The 24,760-nt window shown below is 35.5% G+C and overlaps 1 protein-coding gene and 1 pseudogene across 2 annotated transcripts in view; both read left to right on the top strand.

Annotated features, from left to right (window-relative positions):
* VPS13B (vacuolar protein sorting 13 homolog B) overlaps positions 1 to 24,760 on the top strand; it is a 794,525-nt gene that overhangs the window by 334,137 nt on the left and 435,628 nt on the right. For both annotated transcript variants that reach the window (XM_063079322.1, XM_063079323.1), the window contains exon 21: positions 98 to 236. In XM_063079322.1, the coding sequence (XP_062935392.1) occupies positions 98 to 236 (139 nt within the window). The remainder of the gene's footprint in view (positions 1 to 97; positions 237 to 24,760) is intronic.
* LOC134363987 (voltage-dependent anion-selective channel protein 1-like) lies at positions 4,076 to 4,916 on the top strand (annotated as a pseudogene).

Genomic DNA, 24,760 nt, shown 5'->3' with positions numbered 1-24,760 from the left:
TCTCAACCCTAACTTATGGACTGTCCTCAGTGATGCCATGTTTAACTTTCACTGCTTAAGAAATAGTCACTCAGTTTTTCATTTTGGCTCTTTTCAGCAGCCTGTTCCTCTTGTTATGCCAATCAGCAGAAGGAAGGAGGATGAGGTGTCTGTTGGAAGTGCACCCTTGGCAAAGCAGCAATCATATCAGGCCTCTGAATATGCCAGCAGCCCTATTAAAACAAAAACAATAACAGGTATGTGTCGAGAACTGTAAATAGTCTATGATTTTCCTGTACCTCTAAGCTAGCAAGTTTGCCTGCCAATTTCATGGATGCTTACTAAAAGCATGAGACTCCTGGGACAGAAAAAAAGGACTTTATTACTAATACATAGCACTAGCAGTAATCAAGTATTAGCATTTTCTTGTGTTAGTACCCTGAGCCCAATACCCACAGGCTGGGCATGAAGAGGGCCAGCTGACACCTATGTAGAGTGGATTATGTTACAGGAGAAGAACCCCGAGTTTAGGGAACCTGAACCTTTTTTTATGGATAGAAATCATATCTGTCCTTTTCTCTAGAGGCAAGCACTATGTATACTTTGCAAGGCTGTAAGCAAACTTGCCCTTTGCTCAGAAGGAGGACCATATCTTATGTTCCTTTCTTAAGTGGATTCTTGAAAACCACAATTTATCTCAGTACTCTTTCTTTGCTTTTCTCTGACATTCTCAGCTAGATCAGCTATGCAAATATAAAGAATGAATACTCTTCAATAAAATTATTTCTTTAATTTCCTTTTGTGTAATAAAAAATTTTTTATATATATACAACTACAATTTGTCAGTATATAATGAAAACACAACTTAATGATTTCATTTTAAGTGACATTTTTCTCTTTAACCTCTAATTTGTATGACAGGCCATCTTTTTTCAGGTGATTTTATATCTTTCCATAGATGTTTAGCTTTATTTCTTATAACTCAGATATTTTCAACATAGTGATAAAGATTTTATATTTTCAGTAAGTCAAAATCACTCATTAAATGTCTATTATACCAAGATTGCTCTAAGTGAAATTGAGGGCAGAAGTATTAATAAGACATGATCCTACCTTAAGGAATATAAAATAGGATTATGTATACACAAGGAAGTTCAAACTAACATATGTATTTGGAGGAAGAATTAGTATTATTTTCTTATGATATTTAACAACAACCAATTTACTAAAATAAATTTTTGTTGAGTTTTATTCATAGCGATTATTATTATGTGCTCTATTACTTTTCCTAAAATATGATATTATGGTTATTGTATGCAATCATGAAACTTCTACCTGTCCACATCCACAAGCCTTCTACTGTGTTGAAATTTTCTTTATTAATTGACAGAAATGCCTATGCTTAGTTTTTGTATTATAGAAAGATTATCTGTAATTTGTATTGAGTTTTGATCATACAATTAGATATTATTTCCTTCAGATACTATGCTGTTTTTCCAGTATTAGGCCTCTTGAACTGATAATTTACATAAAGGTTTATAAATTTCACCTATTAATAAAGTAAATTAAATAAATATCCATTGGTAACAATTAATTTACCTCTTATGCATATAAACCATATGTTCTGACCTCCAGCCTTACCATTTAGTACTATGGTTTAAATCACACTTGATAATTAATTTAAAATAATTGTTAAGGAGGAATAATGATGACAGAAAATGCTTATAATGTAAATGAAAATACATGATATAGAACTCTATTAAAAATATGATCGTAAATTTTGAAATGCGTCTGTATGTGCATGGAAAACTTTTATATGGAAATTCACATTATATCAATCATATATCAATTCACAAATGATATCAGTTATTATCTGAGAATTATTTTTCTTTTTTATTATACTTTCCCATGGGAGGTAGTAAGTAATAAAAGCTAGAAACATGATTTCCCATTATTAATTATTACTTTCTTTATGGAATGTGAAAACATACATTGTTTTTTGTTTCAAATTAAAAATGTGAACTGAAGTTCTTTACTTTAGACTTGTGGATAATTTCCTTTTCTGTCTTTAGTGTTTCCCATCTTTAGGACCCTCAGATATGCTTTAGGTATTTTCCTTATGTGTAAGGACATCAGTATTTCACCAAATACAAATTCTTACTCAATCTTGCATAAAAATTAATAGCTATCAAACCAGTGCCTGTGCTTGCCCTGTTTGGGGACTGTGAACATTTATAGAAGATAGAAATCCCTGAGTATGACATTTTTTCTTTATCTATGTTTTCCCCCTTGGATACCACCATTTTTACTTCTCTGGGGAACTTAGTGCTCTCTCTTCTCTTGAGAATGCTCTGTGCTGAACATTTTCTTTAATTAGAATTAAATTTTGAAAGTTTCTGTTTTATTCTTAATTAAAATGTAGTCTCTGTTTTTAAGTTAAAAACATGTTTTATAGTTTCTTTGAATTTGTATCTATGTCTAAATGTGATTATCACTGTTTTAATTATTATTTATACTGCTTCATAACTAATGAATTTGATAAGGTATTTTGCACATCTGCATATCTTTTTTAGCTGTTGTTTTTTTGTTTTTTTACCATCTTAACCATGCATAAGTGTACAATTCAATAATGTTAAGTATATTCACACTGTTGTGAAATGTACATTTTTATTTTTTAACTGCATGTTGTAGTGAAAAATGTTAGTCTTAATTTTCTGCCTGAATTTGTATTAAAATTTTTAAAAGTTTACATTCTCAACCTATGATCTAGTATTCATTTTAAGTTCATTCCCAATAAATTATATAGTGTTTTTGTTACATGAAGGCCACAGCTTGCTGTTACTGCACTGGATTTGGTTTTGCTTTTTAATTATTCAACAATAAGCAAACCTTTTCTTCTTTCAAGCTCAATTAACCAGAGTTAAGTAGCTGGCTCTACAGGGAGAACATGTGCTTGATGGCTGGGAATGTGTTGACAGCAGAACAACACTATTTCAGTGATACAGTCACATAGGGCAGACTAGCCAGAATATAAGTATGCCGCACATGAAGATAATCTGTTATCACAAGTTGTAAATAATCTTCTAGAGAATCTGTACTAGTATATCCTTTAAAATAAGGAAATCCTCTAAAAGCTATGACATCTGTTTACCCTGTTTTTAAGTGTTTTATGAACCTTAATTTGGATCTCAACGAAAATGTTTGTAATGGAGACAAAAACTTCAAAAAGCAGGACACTGCATAAATGATAACTTTTTTTCAAAAAAAATTTTTTTTCTTTTTTATACAGTGCTTCTTAAGTCAAGCAGTGTGAGTATAGAGTTAAAATAACAGAAGTCTTTTAAAGATTCCTTGAATATTATCAAGATAAAAATAAATAAAGGTGTGATGATGTAAGTTTTAGTAGATAACACTATAAATTAAAAGTGTGGAACTTTAGCTTCTAGCCATGATGGAGTAACAGAGTTTAGATTTATATTCTAGGACTGTGTGATCCCAAAAACAAATGAGGTGAACTCTAGGATTACACTGGTCTTTTGGCTGATGGCACATTTCAGGACACAGAGCAGGGTGGGATATCTCAAACTGAGCTTAGCAGTCTTTCTGAATTGTGGAGGTCGGGACTGAAGTTGAGAGAGGTACAGATGACTGGAAATTATGGGGAAAAGTAAGCAGCAATAGGATTCTCTATGAATATTTGCTGAATAGTAAAACATACATGCATGGGATGAGATTCTACAAGGGTGGGCAAAGAATGACCTAGGAGCTGTTATGTTAATGATTCCCAGACTCACACAGGGCTGGAAGACATTCAAGTTTCTATTGTCCATAATACAATTCTTCTTGATCATTTGGGACATTCAATAGAGACTGTAGAAGGGCCATTCCTCAGCAGTGGGGCTAAACTGTCCATGGAGTAAAGTCCACCTTACACTCACCTTAAACAAGCTTAAAAACAAGCCATTGAAGGAAACAAAAGAGCAAATAGTTGTTACTGTTATAAAGAATATAATAGAGCTCACTCTGCTCAGTTCCTCCTCGCTGCAGCCTCTGCTGTAGCACCTCTGAGCCTGCCGCCTCTGCCTCTGAGCAAAAGATGGCTGTGCTTCCCACATATGTCGATCTTGACAAATTTGCCAGGGATGTCTTCAAGGGCTATGGATTTAGCTTAATAAAACTTGATTTGAAAGCAAAATCAGAGAATGGATTGGAATTCACAGGCTCAGACTCAGCCAACACTGAGACCACCAAAGTGATGGGCAGTCTGGAAACCAAGTACAGATGGATGGCATATGGCCTGATGTTTACAGAGAAATGGAATACTGACAACACACTAGGCACTGAGATTACCATGGAAGATCAGCTTGCACGTGTATTGAAACTGACCTTTGATTTTTCCTTCTCACCTAACACTGGGGAAGAAAATGCTAAAATCAAGTGGGAGCACACCAACCTGGGCTGTGACGTGGATTTCGATATAGTTGGGCCTTCAATCTCAGGAGCTGTGCTGCTGGGGTTATGAGAGCCGGCTGGCTGTTTACCAGATGAATTTTGAGACTGCAAAGCCTCGAGTGACCCAGAGCAACTTTGCAGTTGGCTACAAGACTGATGAATTCCAGCTTCACACTAATGTGAATGAGGGAACAGAGTTTGGCAGCTCTATTTACCAGAAGGTGAACAAGAAGTTAGAGACTGCTGTCAATTTCACCTGGACAGAAGGAAACAGTAACACTCGCTTTGGAATAGCAGCCAAGTATCATTAGCTCGACTCTGATGCCTCCTTCTCTGCTAAAGTGAACAACTCCAGTCTGATAGGTTTAGGATATACTCAGACCCTAAAGCCAGGTATCAAACTGACACTGTCAGCTCTGCTGGATGGCAAGAATGTCAACGCCGGTGACCATAAGTGTGGTCTAGGACTGGAATTTCAAGCATAAATGAATACTGTACAATCGTTTAATTTTAAACTATTTTGCAGCATAGCTACCTTCATAATTTAATGTATCTTTTAATGTATGTCTGGGATGCAAGTATTACTAAATATCATGTTAGACCTCCAGGTTAAAGATGATTCAGCTTTAAGGTGTTACCCTTTCAGAGGTACAGAAGAAACCTGATTCCAGAAAAGGTCCTTTCAGCTGTAGACCTTGGGGAACTTGGTGACCCCTCTAGAAATGCCAGGTTTCTTTTTTATCTAGGAATGGCTGCATGTGGAAGCTGATAATGTGTGGGCACTTTGTAAATTTGTATTGAATAAATGAATGAAATTGTGACTTCCTGAGAATTGAACCTTGGTTTCCTAACCCTAGTTAATGAGAAAGGCTCATTGCTTGATGGTGTGTACAAACTTATCTGAAAGGGACATTTTTAGACAGATCTTCATGACTTGTTTCTATCTGTATTAGTTCATTTTTGTTGCTTATGACAAAATACACTGAACTGGGTGATTTATAAAGAAAATGAAATTCATTGCTTACAGTTTCTGAGGCTGGGAAGTCCGTTGATGGTGACAGCAACCCAGGGGTCTCACATTGCAAGATGATTTAAGTAGAGAGAGCAAAAGGCAGACTCTCCTCTTCTTTTAAAGCCCTCAGAACCACACCCTTGACCACCACTTTTAATCCATTCACTACTGCACGGTACTATAATCCAATCGCCTCTTCAAGGCCCCATATTTCAATTACCATAATAGGATCTGCCATCCTCTTAACAGTCAAAGTGGGGGCTAAGTTTCTAATATATAAAACTTGGGGGATACAATTGAAGTTTCAGGGAGTTTGGGGGGGACATAATTCAATCCACTGTACCACCCCAGTCCATCATCACCTCTTTTTGACAAAAATTGTCTGCAGGATCTGGTAGCTGTTTCCTCTGTGCCATTCTGGGGTGAAAAGGGTGGATGTGATGAAGCCAATAATTCAGGACTTAATTCTTCTCTTGTTGTAGTTTTTATGCCCTTGCACCAGAGTATGAAATAGCTTTCAGGTGCTTCAGCTGCACACTGGAAAGAGCCAGTGTGGTTGTAATCATATGGTAGCAACACTCGGAATGCAAATTGGACTTCTGTTGTATTCTCACCACTCAGTTTATTTTTTAGCAGTTTAATGGGTACATTCTAGAGTCTTAAATGTTGTATGGAATTAGACCCGCCCCTTCAAATGCTGTAATTAACAACATTAAAATAAAACTTGAATAAAATATTGAAAAAAAAAAGAATACAGTAAGATTATTATTATAGCCCATCGTTATTAAAAGGAGTACAATAAGATCCAGACATGTGACAATGTAAAATAACAATGTCAAGCATACAACCAAAAACTACTAGAGATTCAAAGAAACAGAAAACTAAGACCAGGAGAAAAGATAGAGATAGACTGAGAAATTACACAAATGACAAAATTAGCAGGTATATTAAATACCTGTATGTTAATACAGGTATTATAACTATGTTGAGGTATTTACATAGAGTCGGACACATTGAGGAGAGAAATGGAAGATAAAAAAAAAGAACGAAATCCAACTCTAGAGATGAAAAATATGTCAAATAAAAAAAGTCAGTGGAATCCCCAGCCCGGCCGAGTGTGTACCAGTCAGAGAGGTGCCCAGCCGGAGAAGCCGAAGATCCGTGGAGACCACGCGCCCTGCGGTGCCAGCGCACAACCCAGCAAGTAGGCCTTGCTGCTGCCACCTGACTCCATCCCCAGCCCAGCTGAGTGTGTGCTGACCAGAGAGGTGCCTCCCAGGAGAGGCCCAAGACATGAGGTGACAATGCACCCAAGGCACTAGTGGGCAACTGAGCAAACACTGTGTCAGCCATACAAAATTGGCAGCCCCAGCAGCATCGTAGCAAGACAATAGTGTCAAACCAGTGGACCGTGAAATCCCCTGCCACAATGACTAAATATCAAAGGAAAGATACCAGAAATATGAAAAATCAAGATAGTACACCAACACAGGGTAATAACTCTCAAGCTCTAGATCCTTTAGAACAAGAAGCCCTAGAAATGTCTGACAAGGAATGTTGAGTGATAATTCTAAGGAAACTAAAGGAGATACAAGAAAACTCAGCTAGACAACACAATGAAAAGAGGAAAAGTATACAGGACCTGAAAAAAATGTACAAGGAAATCAATGCCCTGAAAAAAAATAGCAGAGCTTGCCGAGCTGAAGAATTCATTCAACGAAATAAAAAACACAACAGAGAGTTTAACCAGCAGGCTTGCAGAAGCAAAAGAGAGAACTTCTGACCTTGAAGATGGGCTGTTTGAAATAACACAGACAGACAAAAAAGAAAAAAGAATTAAAAACATTGAAGAAAATCTAAGAGAGATATCAGACAACATTAAGCACTCAAATATCCAAGTCATGGGTATTCCAGAAGGGAAGGAAAAGGAGATTGCATTGAAAACATATTCAACAGAATAGTGGCAGAAAATATCTCAGGTATAGGAAAAGACACAGATCTTCAGATTCAGGAAGCTCAAAGATCCCCAAACAGATTGATCCCAAAAAGGTCTTCTCCAAGACACGTTATAGTCAAATTGGCAAAATTCAAAGACAAAGAGAGAATCTTAAAAGCTGCAAGAGAGAAGCGGCAAATCACCTATAAGGGAGCCCCAATCAGGCTAACATCAGACTTGTCATCACAAACCCTAAAAGCCAGAAAGGAATGGGATGATATATTCAAAATACTAAAAGACAGAGACTGCCAGCCAAGAATACTCTACCCCGCAAGGCTATCCTTCCAAATGAAGTGCAAATAGTATATTTCTCAGACAAACAAAAACTGCGAGAGTTCACTACCACACAGCCACCCTTAAAAGAAATTCTTAAGGGAGTACTGGGTTTGGTACCTGAAAAATAACTACCACTGCCTTAAAAACTCAAGAAAAATCAAAACCCACTAAGAAAATAAAAATGCCAACAATGAAGAGAAAAAAAGAAGTTTATCGACAACCCAAGGAACCAACAAATACAGAAAACAAACAGTAAATCAGAAAGAAAGAAACAAAAGACACTTAAGACATCCAAACAAAAATCAATAAAATGCTAGGAGTAAATTGACACTTTTTGATAACAACTTTTAATGTAAAAGGATTAAATTCCCCAATCAAAAGACACAGACTGGCTGACTGGATTACAAAGGAGGACCCAACTATATGCTGCCTTTAAAAGACCCACCTCACCTATAAAGACTCATATAGACTAAGAGTGAAAAGATGGAAAAAGATTTACTATGCAAACAGAAATGAAAAACAAACTGAAGTAGCTATTCTTATATCCGATAAAATAGACTTTAAACTAAAAACCATAAAAAGAGATAACCAGGGCCACTACATAATGATAAAAGGATTGAGCCATCAAGAAGACATAACAATCATAAATATATACGCACCCAATGTGGGAGCAGCCAGATTTATAAAACAAACTCTATTAGACCTAAAGAAAGAAATAGACACTAATACCATAATAGCAGGGGACCTGAACACCCCACTATCAATATTGGACACATCATTTAGGCAAAGAATCAGCAGAGAAACACGAGATCTAAACAATACTCTAGACCAATTGGGCTTGGCAGATATCTACAGAACATTCCATCCAGCAACCTCAGAATATTCATTCTTCCATCAGCACATAGATTTTTCACCAGGAGAGATGACATGTTAGGTCACAAATCAAGTCTCAACAAATTCAAAAAAATTGGAACTATCCCATGTATTTTTTCAGATCACAATGGATTAAAATTAGAAATCAATAACAAACGAAATTCTGGAAACTATACAAACACATGGAAATTAAACAGCATTCTACTTAATGACATATGGGTCCAAGAAAAAGTCAAGCAGGAAATGAAAAAATTTATTGAAACTAATGAAAATAATGATACATCATACCAAAACCTGTGGGATGCTGCAAAAGCAGTACTAAGGGGGAATTTATTGCATTAAATGCTTACTTCAGAAGAATGGAAAGATGGCAAGTGAACAACCTAATACTTCAACTTAAAGAACTAGAAAAACAAGAACAATTCAAACCCAAAGTTAGCAGATGGAAAGAAATCATTAAGATCAGAGCAGAACTGAATGAAATTGAAACCCAAAAAACAATACAAAAGATCAATGAATCAAAAAGTCGGTTTTTTGAAAAGATAAATAAAATTGACAAACCATTATCATGGCTAACTAAAAAAAAAAAGAAGAGAGAAGATCCAAATAAGACAAATTAGAAATGAAAAAGATGATATTACAACTGATACATCTGAAATACAAGGAATCAATTGAGACTACTATAAACAACTATGCCAACAAATTTGAAAATCTGGAGGAAATGGAAAAATTTCTGGACACACACAAGCTACCAAAACTGAGCCAAGAAGATGTAAAAAATCTGAAGAGACCTATAAAAATAAAAGAGACTGAAACTGTTATCAGAAGGCTCCCAACACAGAAAAGCCCAGGAACAGATGGATTTACAGCAGAATACTACCAAACATTGAAAGAGGAATTGACACCAATTCTCTATAAACTGTTCCAGAAGATTGAAACAGAAGCAATTCTCCCAAACTTATTCTGCGAAGCACACATCATCCTGATACCAAAAGCAGGTAAAGATACAATTAAAAAAGAACACTACAGGCCAATATCCTTGATGAATATAGATGAAAATAATCCTCAATCAAATACTAGCTAACAGAGTACAGCAACACAAGTGCAAAATAATATACCATGATCAAGTGGGATTCATCCCAGGGATGCAAGGTTGGTTCAACATATGCAAATCAATAAATGTGATACATCATATCAATAAAATCAAGCACAAGGATCATATGATCATCTCTATAGATGCTGAAAAAGCATTTGATAAAATTCAACACTCATTCATGATAAAGACTCTCTATAAGTTAGATATAGATGGAAAGTATCTCAACATAATTAAAGTCATGTATGATAAACTCACTGCCAATATCACCTTGTATGGGGAAAAGCTAAAAGCTTTACCTTTAAGACAGGAACTTCACAAGGATGCCCACTCTCACCACTCCTATTCAACATAGTGTTGGAAGTACTAGCCAGAGAAATCAGAGAAGAGAAAGGAATAAAGCGCATCCAGATTGGAAAAGATGAAGTCGAACTGTCCCTCTTTGCAGATGACATGATCCTATATATCAAACAGCCTAAAGCCTCTACAAAAAACCTCTTGGAGTTGATAAATGATTTCAGCAAAGTAGCAGGATACAAAATCAACACACAAAAATCAGTAGCATTTCTTTTCTCCAATAGTGAACATGCAGAATGAGCAATCAAGAAAGCCTGCCCATTTACAATAGCTACCAAAAAAATAAAATACTTAGAAATTGAGTTAACCAAGGATGTGAAAAATCTCTATAATGAGAACTACAAACCACTGCTGAGAGAAATTAGAGAGGATACAAGAAGATGGAAAGATATCCCATGCTCTTGGATTGGAAGAATTAACATTGTGAAAATGTACATATTACCCAAAGTGATATACAAATTCAATGCAATCCCCATCAGGATTCCAATGATATTTTTCTCAGAAATGGAATAACCTGTCCAGACATTTATATGGAATAACAGAAGACCACGCATAGCCAAAGCAACTCTGAGCAAAAATAATAAAGCTGGAGGCATAACACTACCTGACTTTAAACTATACGACAAAAGTATAATAACCAAAGCAGCATGGTACTGGCATAAAAACAGACACACTGATCAATGGAATAGAATAGGGAATCCAGAAATCCACCCACACACCTACAGCCATCTTCAGCAAATGGTGCTGGGATAACTGGATATCCATATGCAGGAGAATGAAACTAGACCCATACTTCTCACCATGTATGAAAATCAACTCAAAATCGATTAAAGAATTAAATATACACCCTGAAACAATAAAACTTTTGAAAGAAAACATAGGAGAAACACTTCAGAAAGTAGGACTGGGCACAGACTTCATGAATACGACACCCAAAACACGGGCAACCAAAGGAAAAATAAACAAATGGGATTATATCAAACTAAAAAGCTTCTGCACAGCAAAAGAAACAATTAACAGAGTTAAAAGACAACCAACAGAGTGGGAGAAAATATTTGCAAAATATACATCTGACAAAGGATTAATAACCAGAATATACAAGGAACTCAAACAACTTTACCAGAAAAAAACAAAGGTAACCCAATTAAGAAATGGGCAAAAGAGCTAAATAGGCATTTGTCAAAGGAAGATGTACGAATGGCCAACAGACACATGAAAAAATGCTCAGCATCACTCAGCGTTTGGAAAATGTAAATGATAACCACACTGAGATACCATCTCACCCCAGTTAGGGTGGCTAACATCCAAAAGACTGTGAATTATAAATGCTGGCGAGGTTGCGGAGAAAAAGCAACTCTCCTATGTTGTTGGTGGGACTGCAAAATGGTGCAGCCTCTATGGAAAATGGTATGAAGGTTCCTCAAACAATTGCAGATAGATCTACCATATGACCCAGCTAACGTACTGCTGGGAATATACTCAGAGGAATGGAAATCATCAAGTCAAAGGTATACCTGTTCCCCAATGTTCATTGCCGCACTATTTACAATAGCTAAGAGTTGGATCCTGCCCAAGTGTCCTCATCAGATGAGTGGATATGGAAATGTGGTATATCTATGCAATGCAATACTACTCTGCTATAAAAAGGAATGAAATACTGCCATTTGCAACAACATGGATGGACCTAGAGAGAATTATATTAAGTGAAACACATCAGGCACAGAAAGAGAAATATTACATGTTCTCACTTATTTGTAGGAGCTAAAAATAAATAAATAAATACACAAACAACAGGGGTGGGGTAGGGAGAAGACACAACCATTACAATTCCTTGAAGTTGATATGACAAGCATACAGAAAGGAGATTGTTGGGAGAGAGGGGGGAGAGGGAGGAGTGAGGGAGGTTTCGGTAGTGGGCCGCAATAGTCAACCACATTGTATATTGACAAAATAAAATTAAATAAAAAAAATAAATAAAGAAATCTGGAGAAATAACTGTTCAAAAAAAACCCCCTCTCACTAATGCTGTCTTAAGGAACTTTCTGAAATGATGAAAATGTTCTATATCTGCATTGTCCAATTAAGTAACAACCACAAAAAAAACCTCAGTGGAATTAGCAGTAGATTAGACATTGCAAAGGAATTGATCAATAAACTTGACATAGCAATAGAAACTGCCAAGATTAAGTACGAAGAGAATAAAGGGGAAAAATGTACAGAACTTTCATGATCTGTAGGATGATAATTATGGTAATGAGAGTAGGTCTCACTGAAAGTTCACAGTTGACCAGATACTTGAAGCAGTCCTGAAAATTAGGTTTATGCAAATGTAGTCATCTACTGTTTCCTCTCTAATACATAATATTTAACCTGTTAACTTCACAGTGTCTTTTTTCTGGCCATTGAATCACTCTAAATTTGCAACCCATTTTCATAGCACTAAGATAGTGAAGATTTTTGCATCAGAGTTATCAAGATGGATACCACTGGGAAGCACTTAACCTCTAAGATAAGCATGGATGGCTCCACCTTTCTTTAATTGGGTGTCATCTCACTGGTGCATAGTGAAGTTTCTGGATGAGACTAAAAAGTGAAACACTACTGTTGATATATTTTTTTCTTCCTTGTTATATCTTTAAATATATTCCGGAGTCATTGATGCTTCTACCAAAATAAATTTGTGATGCTTCCGATATTTCAAATTTTTGTCAGGCATATGGAAAAATCTATTTCTTAGGCTGAGTTTTTAAAGAGAATTGAATATGAAAAATCTTGAAATCTTAGAAAGTACTTTGTTCATATTACAGATAATGAAAGGCTTCTGACTACTTTTTTTTTTTTTTTGAGTCTTTCTTTTGAGAATGAATTTGGGTTATTATGTAGAATATTTCTCATTACATTTTTTTTCTAACCTAACTTCAGGGTAGAGTATTTTAAATCTAAGCAAGAGTTCAATTATATAGCCATATTATTTATGATTCAGTTAATTTTGGCCAAAAATATTAGAAAATCCTAAATAACAAGATTGGATTTTGTTTGTTTCTTGTGTGAAAGCTTGAATAGGCACTCCAAAGCTGTATGGTCCTCCAAGATCTGGTGGTTTCTTACTCTACTGTTGGTGGCCTCAATTGCGAGGCTTGTCTCATGGTTCACAATGGCTGATTCAGTAGTTACTCGACTCTGCATTTCAGTGAGTAAAGGGAAAGAAAAGGGCACTCTCTATCTCTTTGAAAACTACCCAGAAGTTGCACACCCACTATTGTTTAGACTTTTGGCTAGAAACTACTTACATGATTATATCTAACTGCATAGGTCTCAGGAATGAACTCTTTATTCTTTAAGGCCGTGTGCCTACCTAAAACTTTTGGGTTCTAACTGAGAAAGAAAGGGAAAGTTCATATTAGAGGTAATTTAATAGTCTCTGCCGTAATAACTTAAAATGAAATGTCACAAGCTGAATTTTGAGAGAGAAGTAGAAAATAATATTTTTCTTTTAGGGGGATATCAGAAGACAATGCTTACAAAAAGAGTTTGTGGTGTGGCTTAAATTTTTCATGATAAGAGATATAGGTTTGAAAGTCATCAACACATGGATAATAGTGGAAGACACAGAGAGAATGAGATCCTCTCAGGAGACCATGTACAGCAGGATAAGAGAGCCCAAAATTAAATTCAGAGGAAATATTCCATTAAAGAGTAAGGAAAAGGAGTCAATGGAAGAAGTTTAGAAGCATCGTTATGAGAAATATGCAACAAAGCAACGTGTGTATATATTATACAATTGAAAAGAGTTTCAGGAAGAAGGTGGATAACTGTGTGATCTGCTATAGAATGATCGAGAACAGTGTGGCTAAAAAACAGACTGTTAGTATGAGGTTAGTTGGCTGGAGGTGCTTTAATTCTTAAGGAATGAATGGGAATCGAGGAAGTAGAGAAAGCCTATGTTTACCACTCTTCCAAGAAATATGAGTATACAGACACTGGGTATGTCTATTGCCATAGAGAAGTAAAAAGGAGAGAAGGCAAAATTGGAGATACAGCAAAGATTTGGGATGGTTTATACAGTGAGATCTCAGATAAGCAGGATATAAAATGTTATGCACACATGTAGGATTTCACATTCAGGAGAATTTCCTCTTCCTTTAATTCAGGGATAAGAATATAAAAATATGTAGCATTATAGATCAATTGATTTAGTTTTCCCTCTGCAAGCAAGTTTTTATGGAAGATAGGAATGTTTTTCCTGAACTGTTTTAGAAATTGTAACAAATCAAGAAATGTACAATTTTCTCAAAGCAAGTTCCTTATTTTTCACATACAGAGAATATGTTCCTTCTATGGAAAAAAATACACATGACATTATATTTTACCTTCTGGTTTTTTCTTCAGTTAAATATGTAATTCCAAGTTTGAAATTCCATTACATTTTTTAAAAAGTTATTGTAGCCCCAGGCAGTGTATCTGGTAGGATGGTTTTAAGTAGAAAGACTTCCAGTTTTTGCTTGTATTAGTTTTCTCCCAAAAGCACTGATATATTTTGAATTTCTAATTTTTGAGAACTGTGGATTATAAGCAAAATGGGTTACACTTATTCATGTGAAAATGCTCAAGCCATTCTTAATTTGAGTAAGCTTGATTGTTGAGCAGGTATGTTTCTAATTACAGTGTGCAATTAGTATTAATATAGAAGAAATACATTTCTTGTGGATTTATGTATATTAAAAGTCGCTTGCTTTAATCATGTACTTTAGTTAAAATTCCATTCCTTTGTGATTAGATGCTTAATTTCATTGGAAAATATTAAAGCATGAGGCTAGAGACTAATGTATAATATGCAATTGATTTTATTCTCTCACGGATAAAATGTAGTTTAAAAATATTTTCCCCTTTTGGAATAGGAAAAGGTTTAAAATAAAATGAAGTATATCTAATGAAGTACATCTAACATAAACCACTTTGCAATATCATTCAGAAAGTCATCAGAGAACTTAATGAACATATAGATTCACTAAGTTGTTTTTTCTCTTTTGTGTATTGTAAGAAAAATTATTTTTATTTCTAAACCAAAAATTTATGGTAAAAAGTATTAGAAGTCTGCATAGCTTAAAATGATACTTAAAATTTAAGTTAATCTTATAGGTTGTTTTTGTACTATTCTGGGCAATTGGGATAATTCGTAATTAGAGGATATTTCTAAGATTAGTTTCCTAAAGGATTTTAACATGATCATTTGATATGTTAGCCATAGTGTAGGTGATTGTAGCAATATACTTGACTTTTTAAATTATTATTCTTTGCCAAATTTTTGTCTTAAAATACATATTTCTAATTACTGAGCACCTCTTCATATTGATGCAGTGGCTTGGAGTACTTTTCCTTAAGTGACAAGATTGTACCTTTTGTTTACTATTCCAATAGGTTATTAGTTTACAGGAATTCCTTGTGTTTTCTGGGCATCACTTCTTTGATGTTACTACATATTTTAAATATTTTCTTCCAATAGGTCATCTTTGTTATCTTTCTTCTATGTGTTTTTCTTTTAATTGAATTTCCTTCATTTTAATGTACTAAACATGCCCATTTTTCATGAAACAATTTTTTTATACGAGATGTATTTCTATACCATAATTCTCTTATCTTCACACTTTACCTTTCTAATGTAGACTTTTAATTCATCTGAAGTCCACTTTAATAAGATGCTGTATGTGAATCCAGATTATGTATGGACAATGCTGCACACAGTAAATTTCTCAAAGAATGAGTTTATAAGTAGCGATCTCTCTCTTTTTTCTTTTTAAAAAGTTTATCATTATACAGTGTAAACACTTTTTGTGGCCCTTTACTAATTTATCCCTAACCCCCACTCTCCTTCCCCCTGTCTAACCTCTGGTGGCCTCGGTTCTGTTTTCTCCTTTTGAAAACGTTGAAGCAATTATTGCAATTGTTGTATCATTCTTTATTTTTTTCAGCTCCCACTTATGAGTAAGGACATGTGGTATTTCTCTTTCTGTATCTGGCTTATTTCGCTTAACAAGATTTTCTCTAAGTTCATCCATGTTGCTGCAAATGGTAGAATTTCATTCCTTTTTATGGTAGTGTAGTTTTCCATTGTGCATACATAGCACTTTCCTTATGCACTCATCCATCGATGGACATTTAGGTTTGTTCCAATTCTTAGCTACTGTGAATAGAGCGGTGATAAACATGGGAATGCAGGTATCCCTTTAACATGATGATTTCCATTCCTTTGGGTACACACCAGAAGTGGGATTGCTAGATTGTATGGCAGTTTTATCAGGAGTTGTCTGACGAATCTCCATACCGTTTTCCATAATTGCTGCACTAACTTACAGTCCCATCAACAGTGTAGGAGGGTTCTCCTTTCTCCCCATTCTTGCCAGCATTTGCTATTCTCTGTCTTTTTGGTATTGCCAGTCTAACTGGCATGAGATGATATCTCAGTGTGGTTTTGATTTGCATTTCCCTGATGCTTATTGATGTTGTACATTTTTTCATGTGTCTGTTGTCAATTTGTATATTTTCTTTTGAAAAATGCCCATTTAGCTCATTTAACCATTTTAAAATCAGGTTCCTTAGTTTGTTTACTGTTGTTTTGAGTTCCTCGTATATTCTGGATATTAATCCCTTGTTGGATGTATGGTTTGTGAATATTTTCTCCCATTCTGTAGGTTGTCTTTTCACTCTGTTAATTGTTTCCTTTGCTGTGCAGAAGCTTTTTAGTTTGGTATAATCCCATTTGATTTTTTCTTTTGTTGCCTGTGCTTTCTGGGTTTTGTTCATAAAGTCTTTGTCCAGCCCTACTTCCTGAAGTGTTTTTCCCTATGTTTTCTTTGAGTAGTTTTATAGTTTCAGGTCTTATACGTAAGTCTTTAATTGATTTTGAGTTGATTTTAGTCTATGGCAAGAGATACAAGTCTAGTTTTATTCTTCTACATATGGATGTTCAGCACCACATATTGAATAGGCAGTCCTTTCCCCAATGTATGCTCCTGTTGCCCTTCTCAAATATCTGTTGGCTATAATTATATGGGTAGATTTATGGGTTCTCTATTTTGTTTCATTATTCTGAGTGTCTATTTTTATGCTAGTACCATGCTGCTTTTACTATAGCTCTTTCTGTATTTTTGTGTCGTCTTTAATTTCTTTCAGCAGTGATTTGTGGTTCTCATTGTAGACATCTTTCAACTCCTTGGTTAAATTGATTACTAGGTATTTTATTTTTTTTAGTGACTTGTAAATGGGCTTGTTTTCTTGATTTATTTTTCTGATAGTTCATTATTGGTGCATGAAAAAGCTACTGATTTTTGCATGTCGATTTTGTATACTGCAACTTTACTGAAATTGTTTACTTGCTCTAACAGTTTTTTGGTAGTCTTTAGGTTTATCTATATATAGGATCATGTCATCTGCAAATAGAGATAGTTTGACTTTGTCTTTCTAATCTGGATGTCCTTTATTTCTTTCTCTTGCCTGGTGCTCTGGCTTGTACTTCCAATATTATTTTAAATAGGAGTGGTAAGAGTGGGAATCTTTGTCTTATTCCTGTTAAGAGAAAAGCTTTTAGCTTTTCTCCATTCATGATGATATTGGCAGTGGGTTTATCATATATAGCTTTTATTGTGTTGAGATACTTTCCTTCTATACCAAATTTACTGAGAGTCTCTATCATGAAGGGATGTTGAATTTTGTCAAATGCTTTCTCTGCATCTATTGAGATATCATGTGGTTTTTGTCCTTGATTTTCTTGACGTGCTATATCACATTTGTTGACTTGCCTATGTTGAACCATCTTTGAACCCCTGGGATGAATCCCACTTGATTGCGAAGTGCAATTTTTTTGATGTGTTGTGGTATTCTCTTTGCTAATAATTTGTTGAGGATTTTTGCATCTATGTTCATCAAATATATTGACCTGTAGTTTTCTTTTTTTGTTGTATCTTTGTTTAGTTTTGGGTGATGTTGGTCTCATAGAATGAGTTTGGGAGAATGCCCTCTGTTTCAATTTTTTGGAATAGTTTGAAGAGAATTGGTATTAATTCGTCTTTAAATGTGTGGTAGAATTCATCAGTAAAGCCTTCTGGTCCTGGGTTTTTCTTTTTGGGAGACTGCTGATTACTCTTTCAATCTCATTGCTTCTTCTTAGTCCAGTCTTGGTAGTATGTATGTGTCCAGAAATTTATCAGTTTCCTCCGGGTTTTCATATTTGTTGGTGTATAGTTGTTTATAATAGTCTCTAATGATTCTTTGTATTTCTGTGGTATTGGTTGTGATGTCTTCTTTTTCATTTCTGATTTTTGTTGCTTGGGTCTTGTCTCTTCTTTTTTTTAGTTAGCCTAGCTAATGGCTGGTCTATCTTGTTTATCTTCTCAAAAAACCAACTTTTTGTCTCATTAATTTCTTTGTAACATTTTTTGGGTCTCTATTTTATTTAGTTCTACTCTGATCTTAATTACTTCTTTCTGTCTACTAATTTTGGGATTGGATTGTTCTTGCTTTTTCTAGTTCTTTGAGGTTTTGCATTAGGTTGTTTATTTGAAATCTTTCTGTACTTTTGATGTTAGTGTTTATTGCGATAAACTTTCCTTTTAGTACCTCTTTTGTGTATCTCACAGGCTTTGGTATGATATGTCTTTATTTTTGTTAGTTCCAAAGTTTTTAAAAATTTCTTATTTAATTTCTTCTTGGACCAGTAGTCGTTCAGGAGCATGTTGTTTAATTTCCATGTGTTTGCACAGTTTCCTGAGTTTCACTTGTTATCAGTTTCTAGTCTTAATCCATTATGGTCTGAAAAGATACTTGATATGATTTCAGTTTGCTAAAATTTGTTTAGACTTGATTTGTGACCTAACATATGGTCTATCCTGGGGAATATCCCATGTGCTGAAGAGAAGAATGTATATTCTGAAGTTGTCAGATGAAATGTTCTGTAGATGTCGGCCAGGTCCAGTTGGTCTAAAGTATAGTTTAAATCCTGTGTTTCTTTGTTGATTTGTTTCCTAAACGATCTGTCCAGTGCTGAGAGAGGGGTATTCAGGTCCCCTATTGTTATCGTATTGGGATCTATCTCTTTAAGCCTAATAATAGTGTTTGCTTAATATCTGGGTGCTCCAGTGTTGGGCGTATGTACATTTAGGATCATTATGTGTTCTTGCTGGATAGATCCCTTTATCATTATATAGTGGCCTTCTTTGTCTCTTTTTATGGTTTTTGGTTTAAAGTCTATTTTATCTGATACAAGAATAGCTACTCCTGCTCATTTTTGATTCCCATTTGCATGGGCTATCTTTTTTCATCCCTTCACTATTAGTCTGTGTGTGTCTTTACAGGTGTGGTGAGTCTCTTGAGACAGCACATAGTTGGGTCTAGTTTTTTACTCCAATCAGTCAGTCTGTGTTTTTGAGTACAGAATTTAATCTGTTTACATTTAGAGTTATTATTGAAAGGTCTTGTGTTACTCCTGGCATTGTAGTGATTTTTTTTATGGTTGTTTTACATATGTATTGTTCCTTTCTTTCCCTTTTATTGTTCATCTTTAGTGTTTATTGTTCTGTGTTGTTTTAGTAGTATTAAGATATAGTTTCATTCTCTTTCTCATTTGTGTATCTGCTCTTCCAATGGGTTTTATTCTTTTTCATGTATACATGATGGTGATTATCATTTTTTGGGTTCCAGATGTAGGACTCCCTTGAAGATTTCTTGTAGGGCTGGTTGTGTGGTGGTGAACTCCCACAATTTTTGTTTTTATGGGAAATACACTATTTCTCCCTCATTTCTGAAGGACAGTCATGCTGAGTATAGTGTTCTTGGCTGGCAGTTTTTTTCTTTTAGTATTTTGTATATATCATTCAGTTTTCTTCTGGCCTTTAAAGTTTCTGTTGAGAAGTCTGCTGTTAGTCTGGTAGGGGTTCCCTTATAGTTAGATGACTTCACACTTTTCTCTTGCTTCTTTTAAGATGCTCTCTTTGTCTCTGAGGTTTGCTAGTTTGACTGTAATGTGTCTTGGACAGAATCTTTTTGGATTGAATCTGTTTGAGGATGTTTGAGTCTCCTGGATCTGAAGGGGTGTGTCTCTCTGTGTACGTTGGAAGTTTTCCTTTACTATATTGTTGGATAGGTTTTCAATGCCTTTTCCTTTCGCCTCCACTTCTGAAACACCCGTGATTTGAATGTTCATATGCTTAAGGTTGTCTGCTAGGTCTGTTAGATTTTCTTCATTTTTTAAAATTCTTTTTTCCTTTTTTTTTTTGTCCACCTGGGTTATTTCAAAAAGACTATCTTCAAGATAAGAAATTCTTTTTTCTGCTTGTTCTAGCCTGTTGCTTAAGCTCTCAGTTGTGTTTTGTTTTGTTGAGTGAATCTTTCAGTTCCATGAATTCTGCTACATTCTTTTTTAAGGTATTAATCTCTTTGTAAATTTCCTCCTTCATATTTTGGATTTTTTTTTTTTTTTTGCTTCATTATGTTGTCTAACTGAGGATTCTCATATCTCATTGTTTCATTAAGATTGCTGCTCAGAATTTTTCAGTCATTTCAAGTGACTCCTGCTCTATAGGGTCTAGTATTTGAGAATTACTGTATTCTTTCGGTGGTGTCATTTTCTTTTATTTTCATATTTTTAGTATCTCTACATTGATGTCTGGTCATCTGGTAAAGCAGTTGCTTCTGTTATTCAAGAGTTGGCTTTGAGGAGAGAAAATTCCTCTTCTTTTTGTGGTGTCTATTCTCTTTGTGTCAGGGTAGTTGAGTGGCTGGCAGTCCACCTGCAAAGGCACTGTGGCTGCTAGTGGAGCAGTGAGCCACATTGGTGGCGGTCATGGCTGTAGAGGGGGGTGTGGTGGGCCACTTGCACAGAAGTGGTGTTTTCTGCATGCTCCTGCCTCCTGCTGGGCAGGGGCCACCACCCACAGCTCCTTCCTCAGACCCTGCACATGCTCCTGCTTGGTGTGGGGTACTGCCAACAGCTACTGCCTCATACTCTATATGTGCTCCTGCCTCCTGCTGGGCTGTGTTGGCTTCACTCAGCTCTTGCCGCAGACCCTGTGTGTGCCGTTGCCTCCTGCTGGGTGGTGGGTGCCACCCTCGACTGCTGCCTTGTACACTGTGCATGCTCCTGCCTCCTGCCTGGTGGTGGGGAATGCCCTTGGCTCCTTCCTCAGACTCCGTCTGTGCTCTTGCCTCCTGCTGGGTTGTGGGTGCTTCCCCCAGCTGCTGCCTTGGACCCTATACATGTTCCTGCTTCCTGCCAGGTGGTGGGGGCTGCCCTCAACTCCTGCCTTGCACCCTGCACATGCTCCTGCCGTCTGCCTCCTGCCAGTCAGTGGGGGCTGCTTCCAACATTCTTAACTCTGATTTTTCTCTTTCATACATCCCTTCATCATTTAATGATAATGTTTTATAGCCATATCATTTGATTGAACTACTTACTTGGGATTTACCACATACCTAAATTTCTTGCATTGCTAGTGTTCATATGAGGACTCCTCAATTGAATCATCAGCATATAAAGAGATGTAATTATACTTTCTTGGTGTATCTCTAAGTGTGTCCTGCAGAGTATCTTACAGTTTGTATTTGTTGATTAATTCCAGGAATGTATTCAGTTTGTTAAGCAAACTAGGCTTGTTGATTTTATTTTAAAATGTGTTATACTTTTCTTTAGCATGTTTCTAATATCCTTTCTTCTTGGAACCTTTATTGTCATGAGTTAGATCAGTAATTATTTCGTATTTATTGTTTAAAAAACTGTTTTCTTACGTCCTTGGCTTGTTTTTTCTCTGGGACTATAAAACAGAAGATTTATTTGTGTTTGGTTTTTTAAAATATGTTCAAGTTTTGCTTCTCATTTTTTCTTTAAAGGTAGGCTATAGACTCCACTAAATTTTGTCAAAGGAAAAAGGTTTAGAATGTAAATTACTTTAATTTTGAGAAATTACTTTTAATTCTACATCCTGCTGGAGTTCTTTGATTACTGTTTGCTTACCTCACTCCTCTCCCTTTTAAACATGCTTGCCCAAGCCTGGATCAAAACAAACCAAAAAAAAAGGACACACACACACACACACACACACACACACACACACACGTACACACACACACACACGTACACACACACACACACACGTACACACATACACACACCCTAACCACTGTTTTTTGGTTTCCTTTAATACAGCTGAGTCAAGCTCACATTTTGTTAAAAGCTTTACTAAACGCTAAGGAGGGATGAATTAAAAAAAATACAGAGAACACAAACTTTTAAAGTAGTTAAGTTTTAGAATAGTAGTCTTCAATGTTTTTCTTAGTGCATTTTTATCAAAAACTTTTTTGTGCAAGCATCCATAGTATGTCTTTTATTATTTATGCATTAAATGTATGTATCACTGTGTTATAAAACATGCAAATAGTTTTTATCTTAACATTTTAATCTTATTTTTATAGAATTTTAATAATACATCAATAATATTTCAGTGAGAGTAATATTGCAATTTTATTTCTTAAAATATTGCTTTATACTTTGTTATAATAACTTCAAGATTTAGTTTTTAATTCGGGTTATTTCAATAGTTGGTTTTAGTGGCAGACATAATTGAAAACCATGTATCTCTGTTATACATAGATTCAAGAGGAGTAAAAGGGCATCATTAACTGCACTTAGGATACTTATTTTTCAATCTCAATCATTTTGCAAAGGTTTGCTGACATCAGTCAAGTAAATTTCCATCTTCCTAAGATAATTATATGAATTTAAAAGGAAGGTTTTGCCCTTTTCTTTTAAGTAAATTAGTTTTGTCTTTAATCCAAATGTTTGGATGTTTGTCCTTTACATGAATCTTTTATAAGTGTTTATCCTAATTCGTGAGGATTAATTTAGTTAAAAATTGATAATAAAATTAGTAAATCTGCTCAACTATGCTTATATAAATTGTAATATGCCATAATTCACTGAAAACAAATGAAGGATTAAAGGGCCCCTGCTAATTCCTTCTTCTTGTCGAATGTCTATTCTTCCTTTGGTATAGTTAGCAGTGTTATCTGTGGCCTTCTGACATGGGGAAGGGCCCCAGTGACAGTCTACTTTACTAAATAGTAATAAATTGTATGTCTTTCTCATTTTTAGATAAAAGCAAATAGTAATAGATATTCTTATATTTTCCTCCAACAGCCCTATTATAGTCTTGTAGTTTTGTATGTCACATTTTTGGAGGACACTGCTGTATTAGAATGTTACTATGTTAAAGTTTAGGGTTACCTCAAGAAAGCTGCTCATATGGGGCCCAGATAGTAGGATCCTGTGAAACAGGTTCACTGGGCACTGATTACCAACTTGTGTAGTGAGATAGAACACACTCATGTGCAACAAGTTACATGAAGGAGATTTGTTCTTAAAGATAAGCAGCAAAGTACAACAGAAGCCTAGGATTCATTGTGAGTTGGTCCCCACAGGCTCAGGAAAGCTGCCTGGGGTGGATGGTGTCTCATCTGCATGTATTGAAGTATACTGTTTCTAGGGGAGACTGGAACAGAGCCTGAGCTATTCTGGTCCGTTTCTCACTATCTCAGGATGTTGCATTCCCAGTACATTCTATAGTTGTTCGTGAGAACTACAAGTGAAAAGGGAGTGAACTTCGTCTAAGGCCACCTGGAGAACTGTCCTGCAGGTCCCAAGGTACCAGGTTAAATTGTGAAAAGTATTGGCTGAGGTAGTAAAAGAAATCTTCTGAGGTGGAGAAAAGATCAGAGGAGTAAAAATGTCAATAGCATCTCCAAATCTGTAGGCAGAGCATCAGTGGTATAATGACCAGTGAATATGGTAATGGAAGGACTGAGAGCCAGATGAGCTAAGATGGCAATGAGGTTGAATAGTTCTTTAGGAAGTAAGCCTGGGAAATGGGGAGATAAAGCCTATGGTATGCTTAAAGCATTTGGAGGAGCTCTGTAGACTGTATGATGATGTTGCTAGGGAAGGTACATACAGCTATTGATATATTGCCTGGTTTTCCCTCCAGTTGATAATTGATTCTTTTACGAGGAAATAAACATTTCTAAATTGGAAAAGACTTTCTGATTGCAAGAGAAAGAAATTATATTCAAATGATTTTAAGTAAAAAGTAAAAAAGTATTAGTTGATTCCCATAACCGAATGGTAAGAAAGACAAAAATGGATCTTTGCTTTGAAATGACTTAGAACCAGGTACTCTGCACTATCAGGTTGTCTTTTCCTTTTGGCTTAACTTTCTCTTACTGAGTATAAATATGTGGCTGGGGCACTTCTGAACTCACACACTTAACTCTTTGTGATCAAAGAGATCTTATCCAAGGTCTTTTGAAAATGTACCTGAAGAGGATTTTGCTTGACCTGTTTTGGATCATGAGCCCACATCTTGGGCAGTCACTATAGCCAGGGAGGTCAGGTACTATGATTGGCCCAGTGTCAGTGCAGGTTGGGTCATGTATTCAGCCTTATGTTCAGGGGCATGAGATATAGTATCAGAAAATGTAAGGATAGTAGAAACATGACTCATGAGGATAATTTTTGTGAGTTAGCTGTTCCAGCTTTGTCTACTTATATTTCATATTGCAATTAGTCACAGCAAGTTTAAAACATAAAATGCTGATTATATAACACTTGGACTAATTCACACTTACACATTTCTGTTTTGATAGGAAGAAGGAAAACGAATTATGAAGGTATTGTACACAT

The sequence above is a fragment of the Cynocephalus volans genome, chromosome 15 (assembly GCF_027409185.1).
Source record: "Cynocephalus volans isolate mCynVol1 chromosome 15, mCynVol1.pri, whole genome shotgun sequence".
Taxonomy (NCBI): domain Eukaryota; kingdom Metazoa; phylum Chordata; class Mammalia; order Dermoptera; family Cynocephalidae; genus Cynocephalus; species Cynocephalus volans.
This window is presented reverse-complemented; position numbering and strand designations above follow the sequence as displayed.